A 23,892-nucleotide genomic window follows, 5' to 3' on the forward strand; every position below is an offset into this window, starting at 1 on the left:
TCATGGTAACAAATCACACACCAGTGAGCAGTCATATCTTCACAGAATGTGAGCAGCATAATGCTCCGTTGTTCCCTTCTGATGGGGATTGTTCCCTTATTCTATAATGGGCAAACCACCCAAATTATGACAGAGAAAGGAAGCAGTACAGCTCCTCTCACAAACCCTCTGCACAACTGTAGGCATGATTCCAAAGGAGCTCTGCATAAACCTTTCATTAAGAAAGCCATCCTCCAGATAATTAATGAATGTGCTCCAAAACATTTTCATGACCAAAGTCTACAGAAGGAATCCCTCTGCAATTTCGAGCTATGTCAGGTCTCTGAAATAAAATCCGAAAACATGACACAAAAAAGGAAAAAGAAACCCATTGGTAACCAATGCAGCTAAGTTAACCACGACTAAATTTTTAGTAAACTTGGCCATCAAGTTCTCTGCCATCTGTAGTTTAAGTTGCAGTAGCTTGGCTAAGAAATGTCAGAAACAATGGGCAGGAACACTGGCTTCCAAAAACAGTAAGAGAAAATGGTAACAAGTATTAATTTAGAACTACCAACAGCATAATCCTCATCATGTTTACTCTGGGGTTTATCTGAAATTGCTCAGAAAACAATTCTCCAACAAAGTTTTTTTTTTGGGGGGGGTGTAATTATTTTAGCTCTGCCTGAACTGCTGGCGAATTTCAGTCCTCCGCTGGAGAATAATGAGTAGGTGTGCTTGAGATTGCAGCCTTGATTATTATTTAATTAAAAACAATTTTCTGCACTTAAGCCAAGCAATATACTGTTTCTAAACAAAAAAAACAAAAAAACCTCACACACCCTTGAAGCAGAGTAATTTTATATCTATAGAAATCTTGCGTCACATGTTTCATCTGGTACAATCTCACATTTGACTTTTTCACTATTACACTTACAGTAACAACAGATATTTATGCCGCAGTTGTTAGCTGTTCAGTTGTATAAGCAGATAAGTTCTGGCATGGCATTTTCCCATTGCACCTCTAACTTCCACCCAAGGCGTCACCCGAAAAGATAATTTTAGGAAACTCTGCTGGCTTCAAATCCACAGCGGTAAATAAGTCAATTGTCCCACTTCACATTCAGCCATCGTTGTGCGATGTTTTTAAACTCCCAGTCTTCAACCCTACTCTATGAAAACCTCCAGAGTTCATTATTGCCTCTTGGCTCTGGCAACCCCCTCAGGTCTTGAGGAGGGCGTTCCGATGCAACCTATTGCATCACACTGACATACATAAAAATGTCTGTCTTTCTCTTTAGGGGAGGAGAGAATGAAGACGCAACAGCCTGGAAAACTGCCAGTTATTCTAGCTCCTAGTGTTCCAATGGAGTTGACCCTTTCCATTCCCCAGCCACCATCACAGAGCTACTCAGGGATCATGTTGTCCCAAGGGGAGGGGAGATGTAGTTTTGAAACAGGTTTCTTTTTTTCCAACCCTTCTAGCTTGTCTTCTCTGCTATATTATACATTTTTAACCGATACTTATTGATTTGTAATTTCTTTGTAAACCAACGTATGATGTTTGCCTGAAAACCAGTATATAAATATCTTATCACCTCACGGCATCCCAAAAGCCTACCAGGCATTGCAACATCGCTACTCACAAGGACATAACTGAAAACTATGTCAAAGAATGGCAATCCGTAATAAAAAGTAACCCAACGTATGGCAGAATGTAAAACAATGAAGGATATATAGGCAGACGTGCGGGAATTTGTGAAACACATAAAGCAATGTTGTCCTTTACATGCAATATAATTTTGTTAGCTCAGGCAGAGCAGCAAATTGCAAGCCTCTTCCAAATAATGGTCCATACATAGAATCAAAGGCTGATCAGTTAATTCTGGCGCCAGAGGCAAAATAAAACCCACTGTCATTTTCTCTGTGAATAAAAATATAATAAATAACCAACTATTTTCATGACACAAAAAATTGGCTGGTTGGCCAGTTAGAACAGGAGGCTGGCCTAAATGGGCCAACAACAACAACAACTTTATCATTTGTACCCCGCCCATCTGGCTGGGTTTCCCCAGCCACTCTGGGTGGCTTCCCACAAAAATTTTAAATACATTAAAATGTCACACATTAAAAACTTCCCTGAACCTATGGTCTGATCCAGCAGCTTTCTTTTGTTCTTATGTTAGATGTCTGAGGGAGCTGCCTCACAATAACGCTACCGCACTACAAATTTGTTTAAATGTTTTGGAACGAGCTGTGACATTTCCTTTAGATTTGTAATTTTAAAAATTTAAAAGTCGTGTGAAGACATTCTCCTTCTCGCAATGGCTATGAAACGGTTATAAAATATCTATGAGAAGATCACGATCTCTTACAATTTATTCAATATTCTAAATTATTCAATGCATTTTCAAATGTATGGATTAATTTTTGAATATGTTTTTGATGACCCTTGGGAGCCAACAATTATATTAATTTCCGATGGATCTGGTAAAGCAGTGGTGCCAAGATATCAATGAATAAATCAGTTTCTACCTGCCCATCTCTTGCTGAATCTCACCTGGTTCCTGAGAAGCACAGTGATCTCAGAATTCTCAGAATTCATTGGGTGGCAGGCCTAGTCCTTCCTAAGAGGCATCATTAAAGCTGAACTCTCATCTTCTGTATGTTGTTAGGCTTTATTGAATTCCTGTGCTTTTTCTTGCTGTTCTTAGTCGTTCGCATTGATGGTTTTCTTGTGTATTTTTTGTGAAATTTGTGTTTTTCATTTGCCATACACCGCTTAAAGGTATCGTATATGTTAAACAGTATATAAATGGACTTGAATACACATACACAAAAACATATACTCAGCAAACACTCACCTGTTTTATCTACTACCACTACACCTTGTCATCACTTCCCAGTCGCCTCTTTAATCTTTCTCAACCTCTCCTTATTCCTGTACCTTATTCCTGCTATCCTTTCATTATTGTTAGTAGTAGCAGCAGCAGCAGCAGCAGCAACTAACAGCGGTAGCTGAATGCCAGTTAATGATGTTGCTTCTGTAACAAGCCTTCCCATATTTTTTTAATGTTTTTTTTTTCCTGTGGAGCCTAGAAAATTAGTGGATGTGGTTTGCTGTCTGCCATCAACAGGAATTCATATTTATACAGCGTTCTTGCAATTATAGTACTGATTAATGATAAGTGCCCTGCTGTCTGCAATCTATTCCTTTGAGGGAACCACACTTTATGTTCCAAAAAATGTTTTATACCTCTTAGTGATGCATTATTATTCTTTGCAGATCAAAGATCATGGTTGTCATGGAAACTGCAAAAACTGGAAAGCCAGTCGTGACATAGCAATGGCATAATGGGGAAGATCTGCTGGGAAATCACTCACTAGCCTGGGGTTTTGTGTTGGAAATGCTTGGGTGAATTTAAGTGGAAAGCCAAGTCGTTTCTGAGATCTAAAAGCATTGTGGTATTAAACGCAAAATATCAGTCCCTGTTACAATCAGCATGCTTGACTGTGTGCTGTGCAGCAAAAAAACATGTTCCTAATTTTTTCGTCCTCCAGATGGGATGCAGGAATACTACAGTTTTATTAATCCCATTTTCTACAATCCCACAGCAAGCTTTTGTGGATATATAGCATGCCATACTCCTAACCAAAGGCTCAGTTCCCTGAATTGCAGGCTTTCAAATTTATCTAACTCATTTGCAGAATTAACGACAATGATCCAAATATCAAAATGAAAGTTGGCTAGGAATAAGCAGATGGGCCAACAACAATATGAATTCTTGCTTTCATGGTAATTGGTGTGGAACATATTGCAACATGTTAATTTCCAGTGTTAGAAAGCGGTGTGTGTGTGTGTGTGTGTTTGTGTGTGTTTGTGTGTGTTTGTGTGTGTGAAGAGTCTTGATATCTGCAAGTTCCATCTTTCCATGCCAGAAGCAGAGAACCCTTGGCCCTCCAGATGTTGGTAGACAACAACTCCCATTAACTTTGACAGTTGGCCATGCAGGCTGAGGCTGATGGGAGCTGAAGTCCCAACACCATCTGGAAGCCCAGGTTTTGGTTCCAGAACTTTCTTTTGGAACATTTGGACAGCCTGACCATGAATGCTGTTGCACTGGTGTTAATGCAGTACAGTGGTATCTCGTTTTACAAACATAATTGGTTCCGGAAGTCTGTACTTAACCTGAAGCGAACTTTCCCATTGAAAGTAATGGAAAGTGGATTAATCCGCTCCAGACGGTCCGTGGAGTACTCAACCTGAAGCGTACTTAACCCGAGGTATGAGTGTAATTGGTTCCGGAAGTCCGTACTTAACCTGAAGCGAACTTTCCCATTGAAAGTAACGGAAAGTGGATCAATCCACTCCAGATGGTCCGCAGAGTACTTAAACTGAAGCGTACTTAAACTGAGGTATGGCTGTACTTATTTTACCCTATTTGGGGAAAGTATAAATCTTTCATCTGACTGAAACTTCTGAAGCATAGGGTTAAACAACTTGGGTTACAGGCATCCTGAGATACACATCCACTAGTTGGTGCGTGTGTTGCCTGAGTTACCACAGTATCCTCGCAGAAATATCTAGATCTAGTCCCTGACAAAGAAAGCCTACCACAGACCTACCTACTAAAACTAGCACAGTTCTTGCACCATGCGCTGTGGCTGCAATGGCCCCAAAACCTCAGCTGCCACATAATGGGGCTGCAGCAAAACTTAATCCTCTCTACCTGTGGCTTGTCCCCAACCCTTCCAGAGACATGCAATGCAGCAAGGTACTGTATTGCAGTATTTTTGACCACCCAAAGGCTGCATTTACACCATACATTTAAAACACATTTATAGCAAACACACACACACACACACACACACACACACACACACACATGAAGAATCCTGGGAGCTGTATTTGTCAAGGGTGCTGGGAACTGTAGCTCTGTGGTGGGTAAACTACAGTTTCCAATATTATTATTTTGGGGGACGGGTGCTTTATATGTATAGTGTGTACACAGCCCCATTACTTGACAGCCAGACTACAAAAGCTTCCGAGGCAGCCCTATGGTGATGGAGTTGTTTTAATTTACTGTAAGAGAATAATTTGTCTATCAAGAAAAAAAATCATTGCTTTGTTTTATGTGGGGGGAGGGGGAATCATCATCTTGCATTAAAAATAAAAGAATCTCCAATGTTCAGGTACAGGTAGAAGGATCCAAATGGGATGTGGGAGGGAGAAGGCAAGGTGGAGGAATGGCCAAAGCCAAAGCCCTGCCGGGTGGAAGATAATAAGGACAGGGGGAAGCATTTTAGCTTTTTGCATTGTCCCCTGTCCATTGGTCCCAATGGAAGGGGAAAGCAGCACATCAGCTCCAGGACTGGGCAGAGAGGGAGATCTGCTCACCCTACGGTCCCTGGGATGCCCTCCAGGGATCACAGGATTGGTCTATAAGGCTGCAATCTCAAGAGCAGGTTGGCAGCAGTGTGGCTTGATTTGGGATGGGTGGGGGTAGGCTGTGATGGTAGCATGGCAGGCTCATGGTCCAGATGCTCATGGGTTTCTGTTCGGCCTTCTACCAGCAGGTATGCCACCACTGGTAGCTTCCATCTGCCATTTGGGTAGGTGCACTGGGGCACTCCTGGCCGGTGGGGTTCCCCTGCTAATGGCAGCACTCCTCTGCTGGCAGAGCCAGGAAGGGGTGGGAAGACATTCCCCCTCCATCCAAAGCCCTTCTAGCATGGCAGAACGCAGGGTTGCAGTGCTCTTTAAAGCTTTAACATTAGTAAGTTCAATTAATCAATTAATTTGCTAAATGTAAGGCAAGCATCTGATCACAAAACGTTTGCACAGCGAACAGACTTATTCAGAATAAATGCTTATTGCTGCAATTCACATGGCATCAAAGACTACAGGGTGGCAGAGGGGTGGCATATATGTGTGTGCGCGCTTAATTGTTTACATAAAACCAGTATGATAGGACAGACATCCCACCATAGACTTACAGTAAAGATTTAAAAGTTATTAACAGAAACTTCCTAGGATTAAGAAAAAAATCTGCAAAGGCGGGTGCTATCAAGTGCTATGGAAAGCCGTGTTTCCCTCTGCCACCCCATAGACTTTGATGCCATGTGCTGTGCAAAAGTTTTGTGATCAGATGCTTGCCTTATATTTAGCGCGCGCGTACACACACACACACACACACACACACACACATATGTATGTATGGAATATGTATGTATTCCAAAGTGAAAACATTGCCTGAAAAATTTACTTTAAAAAGGAGCATGGATCCACCTTGCCTGGCATCTGGTACTTACGAATAAAATGATTTGAAGTGGACAGACTGACACTATCAGCATCGTCAGCGCTTTTGCCGCTAGAAACTTCATCATCCGATTCCCACACAGAGAAGATTGAGGAACCGCCAACTTCTTCAAACTTCCTCATTAAAATTCCACTCATAGCTTCAGCATTGTCACATGTACCTGTCAGAGGAATAGGAGAAATGAAGCATGAAAACATTTGACCGCTGACCATGCTATCAAGATCTCCAAAGTCATTGCTGGAGGGTGTTTTTTGTTGTTTTTGTTTTAACAAACACATTTGGCTTTTGTTTCTGCCTGGAGACTTGTGCTTTTACCAACAGTCAAACTGGAATTAAAAAACCAAACATGTACGTGTTTTGTTACAGACACACACTTCCTCAAATAATTGGGCAGGAACAATCAGTTCTGCAGCTTGGCTCAGGCACTACAATAGTCAGCAGTGGACTTGGTGTGGCCCTGCACGTCACAGAGGGAATCTTACATATAATATAGCTCAACAGCTTTTTGGGGTGTTCTGGTTTTTACTTTTGGAAGTATGGCAACCCTAACATAGAATATGCAAATACCTCGTTGCGAAAAGAGGCCCAGTTTGAGCGATCTTCCAGCTCCTTTTCGGGAGAGAAAGCATTGCATAGCATGGGTCAGGCATCTGTTTCATCCGGCATCCTTGTGGAATGGCTACCCCACATCAGGACATGATTTGCACAGTGGAGGGGAGAAAACTGTGCCTGCTCTTCTACCATGTGATGGTTCTTACCACCCAAGTAACTACACTATCCTATTGCAGGCAAAACAACAAATGGTGAACAGTCTTTCCAACACTGAAGAGGCTGGCGTGCTCACCTGTTTGCCTGTACAGTGGTACCTCGGTTTATGAACACAATTGGTTCCGGAAGTCTGTTCATAAACTGAAACGTTCATAAACTGAAGCGAACTTTCCCATTGAAAGTAATGGAAAGTGAATTAATCCGTTCCAGACGGTCCGCGGAGTAAGCGTTCATAAACTGAAGCAAACTTTCCCATTGAAAGTAATGGAAAGTGGATTAATCCGTTCCAGACGGGTCCGCGGAGTACTTAAACTGAAGCGTTCATAAACTGAAGCATGGGTGTAATTGGTTCCGGAAGTCTGTTCATAAACTGAAGCGTTCATAAACTGAAGCAAACTTTCCCATTGAAAGTAATGGAAAATGAATTAATCCGTTCCAGATGGGTCCGTGGCGTTCATAAACCGAAAATTCATAAACTGAGGTGTTCATAAACCGAGGTTCCACTGTATAAGTGAGCAGCATTTTTATTCAGATGTAATTCCCACTGCATGCATCCATTGGGATTTGTTTCCTAATAAGTCACATATTTATGATTGCGGCCAAATGTCTGAATGGGTCCAATGTTAACATGTAGTATTTGGTTACACAGGAAAGGCTGTTTTAGTGCCCTCAGGTTCCCCTCACCCACCGATACTAGGCTTGAAAACTTTATACCAGGCATCCCCAAACTGCGGCCCTCCAGATGTTTTGGCCTACAACTCCCATGATCCCTAGCTAATAGGACCAGTGGTCGGGGAAGATGGGAATTGTAGTCCAAAACATCTGGAGGGCCGAAGTTTGGGGATGCCTGCTTTATACCATAGCCAATGTTAACTCTTCCCTCTCCAGCTGTAACCCCCTCCCCCAAAAATGTTCCTCTCCACTACGCAAAATACTATTTGTTGGCTTAGGCTTAGGAGGAAATACATGGGGTGGGGCAATCCCAGAGCCGTCCCAGCTCAAGGACATAGCTCTCCCACCTTCCTCAGACTTGGAGGACTTTATTTTTTTGGAGACCATAAACACACTTAAAGCTTACACATCTCCCCAATGCAATATGCCCCTGTAGACCTAGTCTACTCCTTAGAGGCGGCAATGTGCTGGAAGAATCCATAGGGAACAGAAGGGACTGTACCAGTTCAGGCTGCAAGTGGAAGCACCACAATGTGCTCCCCAACTTTTAAAATGGATAAAAGTAGTAGGATGCAGGAGCATAGCATGGAGGGTCAGAGGGGAGCCATGGCCCCAGGCTTACAACTTTTGAGGGGTGCAAAACAGGCACCCCAGCATGGTGCTCCTCTCTGCCTGCCAAGGGCCGCGTCAGCTGGCTGGGCTCCCCTTGCATGGGCAGGCAGCAGCTCAGCACGGCCCCGCTTTGCCCCGGTGGGGGTGGGGTCACTGAGGAGGTGTCCTACAGCTCATCTCTAGCCATCAAAATGTTTTTTTTCTTTTAACTCTGCAGAAATCTGGCACGGACTGTGCCATCTATTCTAGATGCTAGAATATTTGACTTGTAGTCTGTTATATTAAGCAACTATATAGCAAGCAAACATGATTCAAATCTCTCACCAAACTCCCCACCTTCCCAAGTGACAGCTCATATGGCATGATCCTTGGACGCTGCCATTCTCAAACTGCCTTTCTAGGGAACAAAGTCTCCTGAGCACAAGATTCCACAGTGAATTTAGAAAAAGAGAGGGATTTGCAAGTAGCTCGGAGTGCAAATGCCTAATGGGGTTTTCTTTGTTTTGTGGCTTCCTGCTATGCAGCCACTCTTGAATGGCTCTGACTTCTGTGTGGCTAGAATGTAGCCTTACTGTAGAATATCCTACAGATATTTAAACGAGGTTCCACTTGTAGATTCCCATTTTAAAATTGAATTTTAACATTGTATTTAATCTGTATTTAAATTGAATTGTTTCTTTTATGCTTGTTTTGATAGTTTTGTTGTTAGCCGCCCTGAGCCCGGTCTTGACTGGGAAGGGCGGGGTATAAATAAAATTATTATTATTATTATTATTATTATTATTATTATTATTATTATTAGAGTCACATCTATTGACCCACCTGCCATGGGCTGCCTATGAAAGGTCATCTGCGAGAGAAATGCAGCCCTCAGGTTGAAACAGGTTCCCCACCCCTTGACTTTGTTGTTAATTGTGAGGTTCTTTTACCTCTGTCCCCTTTTTTTTACCCCCCTGATAAGTGGCACGTGTGCTTTGACATTCTGTTGCATTGACGGAGAATGGCAGAGAGCGATATCCTTCTAAGTGGTGACACACACAGAGTCCGGAAACAAAGACATTCGTTCCGATTTCTTTTAGAAATCAGGTTTGTTGTGCAAGACCTTCAAATAAACTTTAATCGTGCAGCCTGGTTTCTTCTCCACGTCTGAATATGTATCATTTTATAAACATTTGCCTCCAAGTGTCCTTTGCCATTAACTACTTTTATACTGACGGCATAGATGAGAGACAGAGAGAGTCAGAGAGAGAGAGAAGGTTACAATATGAGGCAAGTTTATCATAGCTCCACAGTCAAAACAGCAGTTATACCAAGGAGGCCAGCTGTTCGTTTAGAATAGGATCCACAAACCAATTAATCTGGCACATACAACAGAGGACATGCCTATCACAATTATATCATAAAGACTGCCCACCATTTTTGAGTTTGCCAGGGTGTTTTGCCTTATGCAAACAATTCTGAAAGGAATATGTTTCTTTTTTTTAAAAAAAATGGAATTTTAAAATGAAGCCTGGTATGTCGGAAAAACTTGATGAAGTTTGTGAAATAAGAGATCCCCTCTTGTCTTCATTTAAAAGCACAGCTTTGCAACTGTGGAATTAATGATTGCCCGTTGTACCCAATGACAGTAGCTGGATGACATGGAATCAAAATTGAGGTTGTTAGCTGTTAGAATCCATGACAAAATTAAATGCCCCCCACCCCAATATTCATGTAGGTCAACAGAAAGAACAACAACAACACACCCAACTCAGTTACCCACAGCAAACGGAATATGATTTCTCTACTACTTTCAAATGTACAGGAATAAATGGTTTTACACCTTCCCGAGTGCCACTTGTCTGTAGCTTTTGAGAGCTGCCAGCGTATAGCTAATTATAACCAAGCTGACGTCTCTTGGCATCACATTCCCCAAGAAAAATAATTGTGCGGCATGGATGCAAGGCAGAAAATGCTAATGCAGACAGCAGACAAAGAACTGCATGTTTATACTGGAGGCAGTGATGAGAGAAACCACATCACTTTGTCTGAGCAGCTGAAGCAGTGAGACACATCAAGTTGTTCTTGTATCTGCTGTGCAGGAGATGCTACTGTCACTATAAGGAGTAAAAACAACAACAACAAAAGGAGAGAAGGAGACAGAGGGAGACAGAGAAAGACGTGGTGGGGGATCCCTAGGGTCCTGAGATGAGGCATGTTCAGAATATTTTCATGCCCTCCCCATTCTCTAAACATGTCTCCCACACAACCAATGTTCCTCAATGTCTCCTGCAATGGATGCTACACTAAACCTGTGAAATCACAATTATTTCCATGGCAACCAGCTGCAACATCAAAACTGAAGGGTTGTAGTTTGACTGGAGCACAGCACCAAAAAAAGAAAAGAAAAAGAGCTGGTAGACTCTCAAGCAGAAAATAAACAAATCTCTCCCCCTCCCCATTCACCTTTTTTAAAAAAAGGATCTTGTTAAAAAGGGTTGGCAAATGTATTTTTATTTTCTGGGATGAGATCAATCAACACAACAGCAAGATCCAAACATATCTGCAGGAAAAGGTAATGGTAAAAGCAAAAAAGGACAAGCCTTTCCTGATCCAGGGCAAATTAAAAATTGGGAGAAGTCAGGATGTGGTAGGTCAAATTGTCTTCTTTGCATGGGTGGGTGCACACACACAACCAGCTCCCCATTTCACCTGTATGCTTGCTACAGTTTTGTTAGATGTTGGGTAAATGATTATCTATAGTCACCTATGTGAGGGAATGAAGAGCGATTTACATGAGACTGATAAACTCTGTTGACCACAGTCACACCAGCTGGTATTTATTTATCAAGCACATCTAACACTAACATTCATGAAATCTGCATATTCAAAGAAGAAATGAAGGGCTTGTTGTTGTTGTTTAGTCGTTTAGTCATGTCTGACTCTTCGTGACCCCATGGACCAGAGCACGCCATGCACACCTGTCTTCCACTGCCTCCCGCAGTTTGGTCAGACTCATGTTGGTAGCTTCGAGAACACTGTCCAACCATCTTGTCCTCTGACGTCCCCTTCTCCTAGTGCCCTCAATCTTTCCCAACATCAGGGTCTTTTCCAGGGAGTCTTCTCTTCTCATGAGGTGGCCGAAATATTGGAGCCTCAGCTTCAGGATCTGTCCTTCCAGTGAGCAGGGCTTAAGAATGGATTAGTTTGATCTTCTTGCAGTCCATGGGACTCTCAAGAGTCTCCTCCAGCACCACAATTCAAAAGCATCAATTCTTTGGCGATCAGCCTTCTTTATGGTCCAGTTCTCGCTACCATACATCACTACTGGGAAAACCATAGCTTTAACTATACGGACCTTTGTCGGCAAGGTGATGTCTCTGCTTAACTTCCCCAATAAACCACCTACTGTATCTACAAACTAAGTCTTACTAAAAGCACACCCTTTTGAAATGGATGTACGTACTTACATTAATCACATTTATTGTAAATGTACTTGGATGCAACCCTGTGTTAAAATATATCAACCTATCTCTACAGCACTTTGCATTAATTTGAAATACCATTGAAATCTGAGTCAGGATAAATAATATAGGTTTCAGGCGATAGCCATACTCGTAACCACACAATAGAGAAGTAGGAAATGGTCCAAATAGTGTCACAGCAACAGGTACATCATGGGAAAACAGAAACATGTAACAGGCAAAGGTGGTTGAAATATTTCAGAAGCTTGCAAGTGGGACTGTAGAGCAAGGAAGTGGTAACTGAAGAGGACATTCCCTTGATAAATAAAGATGGAAATGCTCCAAAGAATCTACTGGCTAAACAAGCCTATGCATCTTTCCAACATAACTCTACTTGGCGTCAAAATCTCTTAGATATTTTATCCATCAATTGAAAACAGGAGCTGGAAGGGACACCCACCCCACCTTTGTCACCTTGCACACAGAGATGTCAGTACACACAAACCTCACCTAACCAATGGCTAGAAGGAGGGCCTGCCTGCTTGCCCAGTCTCAGGATCTATCTGTTTGCTGTGCTAAATGCTGTGCCCACCCAGCCTTACAAAAGGAAGGTGCATGTTGCTTGTTAGTCGAAAGTCTTAGCTTACAATTAGCCATGCCTTTGCGTTTCCATTTCACCGCTGAGCTTTGCAATCTGTGAGCGTCTGCTTTATGTACCACTCAAATCTGAAAACAAAAGCCTTCGGAAAAACCAGAGTCATGAGTTCCAGTTCCTCTTTGGATGAGGAGAGCCAGGATTTCCCTCTTCGCTTGAAAAGGATAGTTTTCCACCAAGACTAGGAGCAGGCACCAAAGTGTCCTCTGGATATGGTGGGCTACAGCTCCCCTGACCATTGGCCATGCTGACTGGGGGTGATGTGAGTGCACAATATCCAGAGGGCACCTTGATGGCTTCCCCTGCCTTAGATTGTGTGACCTTACCTGCAGGCATCATTAAATCCTTCTGCAAAGGGGTATGCTACCTAGATCGATGCTGGAACCAGAAACAGCAATGGGTTCTGCCTCAATGAAATCAGGCTTTGAAGTCCTACCTCCCAGATTGCTGCATGAGACTTGCCCCATAACAGTCTTCTGCCCACTCTACCTCACTCATATGAGCTGACAATACTGAGGAGGTTCCCGGCTTTCAAGCGTGCCTCATGCTACTCATTATCCAAGTGCTCAAACACTGCTTGTGTGACAATCACACACAGGTCATCTCCTCAGTGCAGCTCACATAAAAAGTGTTGCTGAAGCATATTAAAAGCAGAGACTGAAGCATTTTGCACACCTCTCCCAGCACATTTACTCACTGATGCAAATGGAATGTTGTCTTCCAGGAATCTGACACACAGAGAGATTCTCAGAGGAAGCCGCAACTTGCTATGGCAGAAGACAGCTGACATGATTTATGAGAAGGCTGCTTTGTCCCTTCATTTTTACCTGAACTAACCCTCACATTCCACAGTTTGCCCAACGTAAAATGCACTTAAAGTTAATAGAATCAAAGATAGCCACATGATGTGGAAGAAATATGTCCTATATTGTATGCAAATAGCAATCTCAATTCTTCTGAGTAAGGGTTTTTATGTACCCAAAATGGAAACACACATGCACAAAAGAGAGGCGTCAAACAGGCTTGGGGAATCTACAAAATTGGCAAAAGCACAAAAAACCTCTGGAAAAAATCTTAAAGAGGAAACCCCACCTTAAAAAACAAAAATAAAGATGACCGAGCATGCTCGGTAGGCATGCTGACCTTTTTTTGGGGGGGTGGTGGAATGGAAAACCAAGAGGGGAATGGAATTGTGTGTCTGGGTGAACTAAGGATGCAATACTAGGGATGCATGTTTGGGTGTAAGAACAGAATAACACTTCTTCTGGGGTTAAACTTCCATAGGATTGCAGAGTAAATCTGCACTATTTCCATTTTTTTAGTTTTATACAATTGTATAAGATGACTACTGGAAGTTGAACCAATCTGAAGAAGTGAGAATGCACACGAAAGCTCATACCAATGACAAACTTAGTTGGTCTCTCAGGTGCGACTGGAAGGATTTTTTATATATATTTTGCTTCGACTATGGCAGACCAATACGGCTACCTACCTGCACCTATCTTCTGCAACTGATTTTTTTTTTAAAAAGGATTAGCTAAATGCAGCTATTGTCTCCTTGCTAAACATTTCTTGGAATGAAAACTACTAATACAGATAAGCCTTGCTAGAGATTCAGTTAAGGAATATGGCATCTTTGTATGGGGACATCCACTAGTGAATTATTTAAAAATAATTCTCTCCCTTTTTTTCCTGCGATCCAGTCATAACATTGTTTAGGGTTGGTTTTTTCCTGAAGAAAATTATAGTAAGAGATACGAAAGCTTAACAGCCAGATCTTTGAAACACGGAATGAGTCACAGTTTGTCATCTCAGTTTGGCCTCAAATGCTCCGAATGAATAGGGGGAAAATCCAGGTAAAGTTATCTGGAAGCTGAACATGTTTGCTTCAGAACAGAAATGAGCTCTTTTCTAAATTAACATTATTATTAGCAGATGAATGCATGAAACAGATGTTACATATAAAGCATTGTTGTGAAGTACTGAGTCGCACAAAATCCATGTTCACAGCCCAGTAATTGTATATCATAAACTGGTATCTAGGGAATGATGTGAAAGTTAATTTCTGATGCTTGCAGTTCAAGACACTGTGATATTTTATAAAAGAAAATACTGTTTGTGTGTTTAGCTCCCTTTCCACATTAGAAAACTGAGCCTGGTGTTTTTTTCCATGCTCCTGGCTTTGTATGATTTCTGGGTGAACAGAAAACACTGACAAATCCATGCCTTGCTTTTGACCACACAGAGACACATAGGATAGCTTCATCATTCTATATAACTTCAACTTGCAATGCTCAGAGCAGTGGTTCCCAATCTTTCCCCACCACTTGAAAATTGCTGAGGTCTTCATGACCCCCCAATGCCTGTTGTAGCAACTGAAATTCCATAGAATGCAAATAGGAATACAGTACTGTACAACAGAATACAATATGATGCATAAAAGAAGAAATAAGAATACAATTACAAATTTGTGTGGCTATTCAGTGTGATAGACATGCCATATCCCATCTTCAACCACAAACCTAGCTATCCCACAGGCCAGTGGAATGAGGCTTGAGAACCACAGTTTGGGAGTCTCGGCTTAACAGCCTGTTAAATGCACATAACCAACAAAAACAGCAAGTATGTGTATTGCAATACAAATAGCATTGCATTAATGCAAATCGTAGCTACAAGACTCTGCTTTCCCCATTCATCGCTACTCTTATTTTCTCCTCCAATCCCTCCCCTCATTGTTAGTTGTATAAATATGCGTTACCAACCCATTCCTTTCTCACTTCCCTGTCTCCATCCACTGGAAAGCCACCTTTGAACACCTTTTACTTCCTCTTCTCTTGTTCGTCCCCAACTGAACTGGTCCTTTAATTTTAATTTTAATTTTTTTTGTTCCTTACATCTAAGTCACTTGATGAATCCAAAACATCGCATTGGAGCATGTTACCATGTGTTCTAGGGGAACCTAGTAATGTAATCTGTGGCGTTAGTGTTGGCGTATCCCTAATTTTGCATACGTATTAAGCTGTTTCTGCTATCACTTTGGAAAGCTTCTGTAACCATCAGGCTCTGATGACACTAACTTGGTTCCATTTGTTGAAGTTTAACTTTCCAGATACTGGTTTGCGTTGAAAAAATACCTTGTTTTAATTGCCTTTGCTTTACATCGGTTGCTATGCAACATATGATGCTGCTGTTGAAGAGAGAGAGAGAGATGTCTTGTTAGTTTATAATGCTTTAAAAGAAAAAAAAATTAAACTAGATATCTGGACCTTGTAATCCAATTACAGGTGTTTGGCATATAGTGTCAATCTGTTCCTTAACAAAGAAAAAACTACTAAGTGCAATTATTGTAGTTAATCAGAAACTACCATATTTACTTGAATCTAATGCTCACCTTTTTTTTGGCCAAATTACGTTGCGGAAATTAAGGTGCACATTAGATTCGATGGCACATTAAACTTGAGTAAATGAGGCAGTATTTTATATATCTTATATATCTTCTAAACCACCTGTTTGTAATCCTAATGAGATGCCGAGGAGTTGCAAGCTTCACTGAAATGGGATTTTTAGCAAAGAAGTCTAGGGGAACATTATTTATTTATTTATTTATTTATTTATTTATTTATTTATTTATTTATAAAAGAGCATTTATTTTAGCATTATATTCATTTGTTTAATACATTTGTTTAATACATTGTTTAACACATTTAATACATTCATTTGTTTAATACATTTTAGCATTATATTCATTTAATACATTTAATACAATAACTGCCTCTTTGTTATATATATATATATATATATATATATATATATATATATATATATATATATATATATATATATATTAAAAAACATTTCCAGAGTGGCTTTAGTCTACCTACATCAAATAGAAAATAATAGATTACAATATCATTTGACAGGGATATAGAACAAACGATTATTTGCAGTGTTGTTTGCAGTAGAAACATTAATTAATTAATTAATTAATTAATTAAAAGACTTCCCTATTATAATCAATAGTGGGTTTAGTGAATCCTGTGACATGTTGAAAATCATAAAATATATCCACGCACCGTCCTTCACAGGGAAGAAATAAAATAGTGGCCATTCTCTCTATGAAAACTGCCCAAATACAAATTATTTCTACCATGACACACTTTCAAAATGCCTGTGCAGTCCAACGGGACTTATGCCCAGGTAAAAGGGTACGTACCAGGACTGCAGCCTTAATTCTTCAAAGAACAAAAACTTTTGCTTAAAAAAAGACCAAGGTGCTGCAATCCTTTCTCATTTTGCAATCGGTAGCAATGCTCTCATTGATTTGAAAGGATCAGCATTCCACTCAGGAATGCATTTCAGAGAAAATTCTATATCTAATCTAATATGTGAAGAGACTTGTTTCAGTGACTCACCGTTTCCAATGGGAGGGAAGTGGGTGGGGTGGGGTAGGGAGATGGAAAAGGACAGAGAAAAGCAACAGCCCCTTCCACCCTTACTTTCACTTTCTGGCAGAAGTCAGGGTGCTGAACTAGGCACTGTACCCGCCTTCACTCCCCCCCCCGGCTTCCTCCTCGCTGTAGGATTTCAGCATTACAAGTACTTAAAAATCAATAAAATGCAGGATCAATGAAGGATAGCATTGTGTGTGTAACCCCTCTGAAATAAATGAAGTTAAATGTCCCTATTTTATTGGCTCCAGACTTACCGTAGTCACATCTACTTAGTCATTGTAAGTAGCTCTACTGATCATTGGTATACAAATTTAATAAATAATAGTAAATAATAATAATAATAATTAATAATGAAATCAAATGGATGACTGGCTAACTTTCTTTGCAATGGGTCTTTTCTAGGCATGACTAATGTATGGTTGGTATCCATCTGTCTCAAGATACAATGGAAGAGTGTGCCTTTGGGGGGTGAAGTCTAGCAATTGGAGAGTTACAGCGCCTGCTGTGGCTGTAGAGACTGATATGGGAGAGGCATGTTTTTTTTGCAGATGGCGGATGGATGAAGGCGTGCGGTTGTGCTGATGCGGGTGTACCATGGCGTTTCTCCCTCTGTCCTTCTCCCAGTGGTCATTTTGCCTCTGGTCTAACAGTGACTAACAGTGCAATCCAAACTGTATCTACTACTGTTACTCCCAGGTAACTGCAGTCTTGGTTTGGATCAAACACAAATATTAGGAGCGTCTCTACCTCCATCATTCTGCCCAGACACTGAGGTCCAGCACCGAGGACCTTCTGGCGGTTCCCTCGTTGCGAGAAGCCAAGTTGCAGGGAACTAGGCAGAGGGCCTTCTCGGTGGTGGCGCCTACCCTGTGGAACGCCCTCCCAACAGATGTCAAAAAGGAAAACAAATACCAGATTTTTAGAAGACATCTGAAGGCATTCAGGGAGGCTTTTAATGTTTAATAGATTATTGTGTTTTATTCTTCTGTTGGAAGCCGCTCAGAGTGACTGGGGAGACCCGGCCAGATGGGCGGGGTATAAATAATACATTATCATTATCATTATCATCATCATCATTATTATTATTAAAACCCACATGCAGAAAATGCAAGAACTCTACCCCCACCCCCGGACAGGAATTAAATCAGTAAACCTTTAGCATTGCGCAGGAAGGAGACTGTCACCATTTGGCCAAAACAAACACACACAAATATTGAAAGGTCTGAGACAAAGCTTAACTTTGCTGCTGCTTAAATGAATGGAAGCGGGCATCTTTCGTGCGAGAGGAGCAATGCAGGAATTTCAAAGTGCTGCAATAGCTCCATTTTCTACATTTACCACCCACTTTCACAGCTACTGGAACCTTTTATCTTCCCAGCCTCCCACACAAGCACTCCCTCCCCCCCCCCCCCAAGTAGGAATTGCAGCCAAGGCTGGTGGGCTTATCTCCATTCTACAAGGCGGATGAATGCTTGCCAGCAGCACTGAAAGGTAACACAAGATAAGAAATTACAGGTCTGTGGTTCACACAGTTATTAAAGAACTTTGAAAATTAGCGTGGCAATGCTGAGTGTAGCCCCCCCCCCCCGTTCTGCATCTTCTCAGTTCCTTGTTATTGTAAGAGGGGCTAGGTGGATATTTTTAGCTATAGAAAGGCAAATCCATCTGCAGCAGAAGGTTTCCAAGGAAACTGAATAATTGAAATATGTGTTGAACTAAGATCTGTTTCTACCAATTTCTCTTGATTACGGGAGCTGCTCCCACACGGCGCCTATTCACTGAATTCGGGCTTGTGGGAAAGCCGAGTTTTGGAATTCTTGGGAAGAGAAGCAGAGTCAGAAAAGAGGCTCACGGACTGTGTACAGATGCCATTTTGTTCTAGAATCAATGGAAACCAAGTACCATTCCCCGCCCCGCCCCCAACACACAATCTATTTGTTGCCCCTAAAATGCGCTTCTTGAGAGATGAGTTTCATTCTAAAAATAAAAGCTCACTGCAGATTGATTCTCTACAGTGTGTCCGTTTGAAAACAGGGAAGCAGATGTCAGTGGGTCTGGCAATGGAGCCACACCTGTCCAATGGCATTGGAGGTGAGAATATACCAAGAGTGGAATTACCACTTCCTTCTTCTCTCACCTGAGGCAGGTTAATCACAGAATTGTAGAGTTGGAAGGGACCCTGAGGATCATCTAGTCCAACCCCCTGCAATGCAGCTGTCCCATATGGGGAACGAACCTGCGGCCTTGGTATTATCAGCACCACACTCTAGCCAACTGAGCTATCTAGGCTGCAGGGAGGAAATGATGTGGATAAGCTAATCAAGTGGAAGGTTTTCAATGCATATCAGGGGACCACACCCACCCTTGAGGATGCCAGGATCTAGACTCACTCTAGATGGAAAGCAACGCATTGAAGATGAGCATGAATTATTCCTGATTGAGGAAAACTGTGTTTGTTTTTTGTTGGTGCTATAAATGGGGTAGTGTACACAGCCTGACTCCAAACAGATAAATGTTAAATTGAATACTACCAAAGGCATTTGAAATATAAAAATGCAAGCATTATAAGTAACGGGGGGGGGGGGGGTCCATTAAAATTATCTGTAAATTGAAAAAAAGTTGGCGTGTGAAAGGGGGGAGGGGAATGCAGAAAGTGGAATGGAAATGCCTGGATTTTGAAAGAAGTGTTGGACCACTGCTTTTGACAAAGTTAAACAGAAATACTAAATAATGATCACATTTAATATTTAGCTGGGTTTCCCCCCATGTATTGATCCAATAACTATTTTTAATATTTAATTGCCCCCCCCCACTTCTCCCACATGTGTTTTTATGTGGTGGGGGAGGGGGTAATGTCCTTTTAAATACTTTCATACCCAGAATTTTTCTTCTCCTTCTGGGATTTTTTTCCTTTAGACTTCGCTCAATTTTCCCCCTCAAACTACTGTACACACAACTGAGAATGGTGTATTTTCCCGTGTGCTTTAACTTTTCCTCCCTATATGGAAATTAAATCTCTCCTTAGTCTCTGTTAACAGGAGCTGCATGAATCTCCTACCTGATCCTTCCTCCTTTTCCATGATCAGAAGTATCTGTGGCACTTTCAAGTAATATATTTAAAGCACTCTTACACCACTTTAACAGTCATGGCTTCCCACAAGGAATCCTGGGAACTGCTGTTTGTTAAGTGTGATGGAAATTGTAGCTCTGTGAGGGGTATCCTAACAACTCTCACCACCATTAACAAAGTTCCCAGGATTCTTTGGAGGAAAGCAATGACTGTTAAAGTAGTATATGTAATGAGTGTTTTAAATATATGGTATGGATATGACTGTTTCAGACTAATGACTCAGCTACACTCAGTCAATTATATCATTATAACTGTGTTATAAACATGTGACACCAGATGGTGATGTAGAGCAGCCAAAATTGCCTAAGGGATTTTACATTATGAGCTTTATAACACATTTTCCTGTAACTTTTTTTTAATGTGTCTAGATCAGGCATCCCCAAACTGCGGCCCTCCAGATGTTTTGGCCTACAACTTCCATGATCCCTAGCTAACAGGACCAGTGGTCAGGGGTGATGGGAATTGTAGTCCAAAACATCTGGAGGGCCGAAGTTTGGGGATGCCTGGTCTAGATCCAGCCTGAAACTCCTTTGCTCCCAGGCAGCATCAACAATGGTCTGGGATGACTGGCTTGTAATCAAAAACCTCTGGAAAACACCAGGTTGGTGAAGGCTGCTCTAAGGATTATTACCATATACTGTAAGTCACTAGGAGCTCCCTTCTATTGAACCAGCAACCAAAAGAAGATAAAGATTTATCAAAATACTGTGTGTGCATGTGCACGGTACTTTGCAAATGTGAATATTCTTTTAGACAGAATACTCTATATACACTAAAAAGAAATACAGTGGTGCCTCGCTTAATGAATGCCCTGCTTAACGAAATTTCCGCTTAACGAAAGGTTTTTTCTAGCGGAGGTTGCCTCGCTAGACGAATTCGTTTTACAAAAAATTCGTCTAGCGAATCGCGGTTTCCCATAGGAATGGATTGAAATTCAATTAATGCGTTCCTATGGGCAAAAAAAAAAATTTCAAAAAAATTCAATGCATTCCTATGGGATTCGCTAGATGAATTTTTCGTTATAAGAAAAGACCCGTGGAACGAATTAAATTCGTCTAGCAAGGCACCACTGTAGCAGCAAATACCATGTTAGCTTTCACAGCTTTCCCAGGCTCAAAGAGAGGCATTCAAAGTAGAGTGAAGCGCATCACTCCATGAGCGAAAGCATTTCTGTTTGCCTGGTGGAATGATCTGCCCTCTCTTCCCCTATTCTCTGTTCCAGGGAGTTCCCTTGATTCCTCAAACCAATTGGGGAGGTGAGGATACAGAGGTGTATAGGCAGAGAAGTTGGAGAGGCATGTTGTGCCATTGCATTGACTTCCAGAGAGCTCATTAGTTGAGCCCTGCCCACAGAGTAATCCTGGGCTGAAAACAATGGCTGTGCAGCACAACATTATTTATTTATTTATTTATTTATTTATTTATTTATTTATTTATTTATTTATTTATTTATTTATACCCCGCCCATCTGGCTGGGTTTCCCCCACCACTCTGGGCGGCTTCCAACAAATAGCAAAATACATTAAAATATCACAGATTAAAAACTTCCCTAAATATTGTACATTGCAGTCCCTAATTGAATGAGAACTATACAAGCAGTGCTGGTGTTCTGGCCTGCATAATATGGTCTTTGTCATTTGCAAGAATTTTACTTATAGTCAGTCCATCTAGCCAGTACTGTCTGTTTTGAGGGGCAGAGGCTCTCTTGGGCAAAGATCCTGCCTACCTCTGGAAACATTGTACTAAGTGAGTAATACAAGGGATCTTTGGCATGGGACCTTTTGTATGCAAAGCATGAGGTCTACTACAGTGGTACCTGGGGTTACAGATGCTTCAGGTTACAGACTCCGCTATACCTCGGGAAATAGTACCTCGGGTTAAGAACTTTGCTTCAGGATGAGAACAGAAATCGTGCGGCGGTGGCGCAGCGGTAGTGGGAGGCCCCATTAGCTAAAGTGGTACCTCTCAGGTTAAGAACGGACCTCCAGAATGAATAAAGTTCTTAAGCCGAGGTACCACTGTACTATGTTATGGTATACAGAAGAAGTCTAAAGTATGAGGACTACTTTCATATTTAAAGCTGGGAATCGTTGCAGTATTTCTGTGCATGCCCACCAAGAATCAATCTTCATATGAACTGTACATTATTTCCTTGTGCATTTGTTTTTCCTTAATTTATAATTCATATATAGAATGTTTCCCATCAGCATTTTGATTTTGATGCATTAACTGGGAAATGCACCAGTTTCAGTACCGAGAAATGCCATTACAGAAAGAGGGGCATTTAACTTCACATCTTCAGCTTCCTGCTGCATGATTATTTTTTCTAAAATATTCACTCTTTTGATGCAATACAGTACAATATTTTGTCCATTTTAATAGGCAGCTCTTTGACACTACACAGGCACATTCATAGAATCACAGACGTGTAGAGTTGGAAGGGACACTGAGGATCATCTAGTCCAACCCCCTGCAATGCAGGAATATGCAGCTATCCCGTACGGGGATCAAACCTGCAACCTTGGTGTTAGCAACACCATTAGATATAAGCTCCCACTCCAAATTATACCAGGAGTTGACAGAGCTCCTAGAAAAGCTATGTAGGTCAGTGTATGTTGTCCCAGTACATGTAGTTGCACAATAACCCAATTTTAGCTGCTGAACCGATATTGTTCATTTCCGTGATTGAAATTAGTGCACCGAACAGCAAACACAGCGAGCTGATGTGTTTTTCTGCTGGTTTTAGCCACTGAAATGTCAGTGCTAGAAAATCTGTGGTGTTTCAAATCAACAGTAATCCACACTAAGCTGTACACTAAACTGTTAGATGCCTTATTTTGAATAGGGCAACTAAAAGGATTGTATTTTCATTTCCCTTACAAATTATGAGGGAATGGGATATTCATTCAAAAACTGAAAGCACGATGAAACCCGTTAAAGCCACTGACAACCTAGAAGTTGTTTCCTCAGTTCTTCCAATGGCACATTTCTGAATTAACAGCCTAAAGAGCCCGTATCTTGACAAAATGCTACATCAAATGCAGTGCCTTTTTTCCTAGGCCTAAAGAAACACTCTTGATTTCCCAGCACTTGTCTTTTTTGCCATGATCATAATATCTACTGTCTAGCAAAAGCTTTATACTGTGCACCTCCCTATCTTTGTGCCCTAACTGCTCCACCTTCACTTAAGACTGACAGCTCAGCTCACACGTTAAGAAAGTTGCCAGAGAGATTTGGATGAGCTACAGATTTCACTGTATATGGATTGCTTACTGGAAAAGATGTACACACAGGAAAGACTAGCAAATTGCTAAACTGCCTGAAAGCCATTAGCACTGCACAGGCTACACCAAATGCGCACGCAAGCATTTTATACGACGCATCAGACAATGCTCAAGGACTTGTGCAACAAGAACAACAAAAGCATCTGCTCTGTCCTCGCTCCCTTCCCCCACCCCCTTGAATTACCTGCGATCTGGATTCTGTTATTTCAGCTCCATCAGGGCAGACTGAAAGGTTTACTCCTTCTTCCACCAGCCATTGAGCGGTGGTCAGCCAATCAGAGACAAGACATCCTGGCATCCTCTGGAATGCTCTCTCTTCCTCTGCCTCCTCCCTTCTACCCAGTTCTGTGCAAACCACATTGGGGAGGGGGGGGGGAGGAAAGAAGAATGAAGATAAGCGAAATCAAGGCAAACCATGCTGAAATCAAAAATAGGAAGAGGTGGGATTTCTGCACTGAGAAAATGGCCAAAGCAAACATTTTCCTAGTTAGCTATTGCTAAGGAACTGATATAGTCTTATTGTTTTCTATGTACAAAATAAGTCATTTGCTCTCACCCCGTCAACCAAGGAACAGTTT

The 23,892-nt window shown here is 41.5% G+C and overlaps 1 protein-coding gene across 1 annotated transcript in view; it reads right to left on the bottom strand.

Moving 5' to 3' along the window:
* The window catches only part of CSRNP3 (cysteine and serine rich nuclear protein 3), a 79,206-nt gene extending 55,597 nt beyond the window's left edge, over positions 1-23,609 (bottom strand). Inside the window, exons 1-2 of the mRNA XM_088660902.1 lie at positions 23,499-23,609; positions 6,292-6,459 (exon numbers count right to left, since the gene is read on the bottom strand). Of these exons, the coding sequence (XP_088517028.1) occupies positions 6,292-6,436 (145 nt within the window). The 5' untranslated portion in view covers positions 6,437-6,459; positions 23,499-23,609. The remainder of the gene's footprint in view (positions 1-6,291; positions 6,460-23,498) is intronic.
* Positions 23,610-23,892: the final 283 nt, after the last annotated feature.

Source organism: Zootoca vivipara, chromosome 1 (genome assembly GCF_965207765.1).
Source record: "Zootoca vivipara chromosome 1, rZooViv2.hap1.1, whole genome shotgun sequence".
NCBI lineage: Eukaryota > Metazoa > Chordata > Lepidosauria > Squamata > Lacertidae > Zootoca > Zootoca vivipara.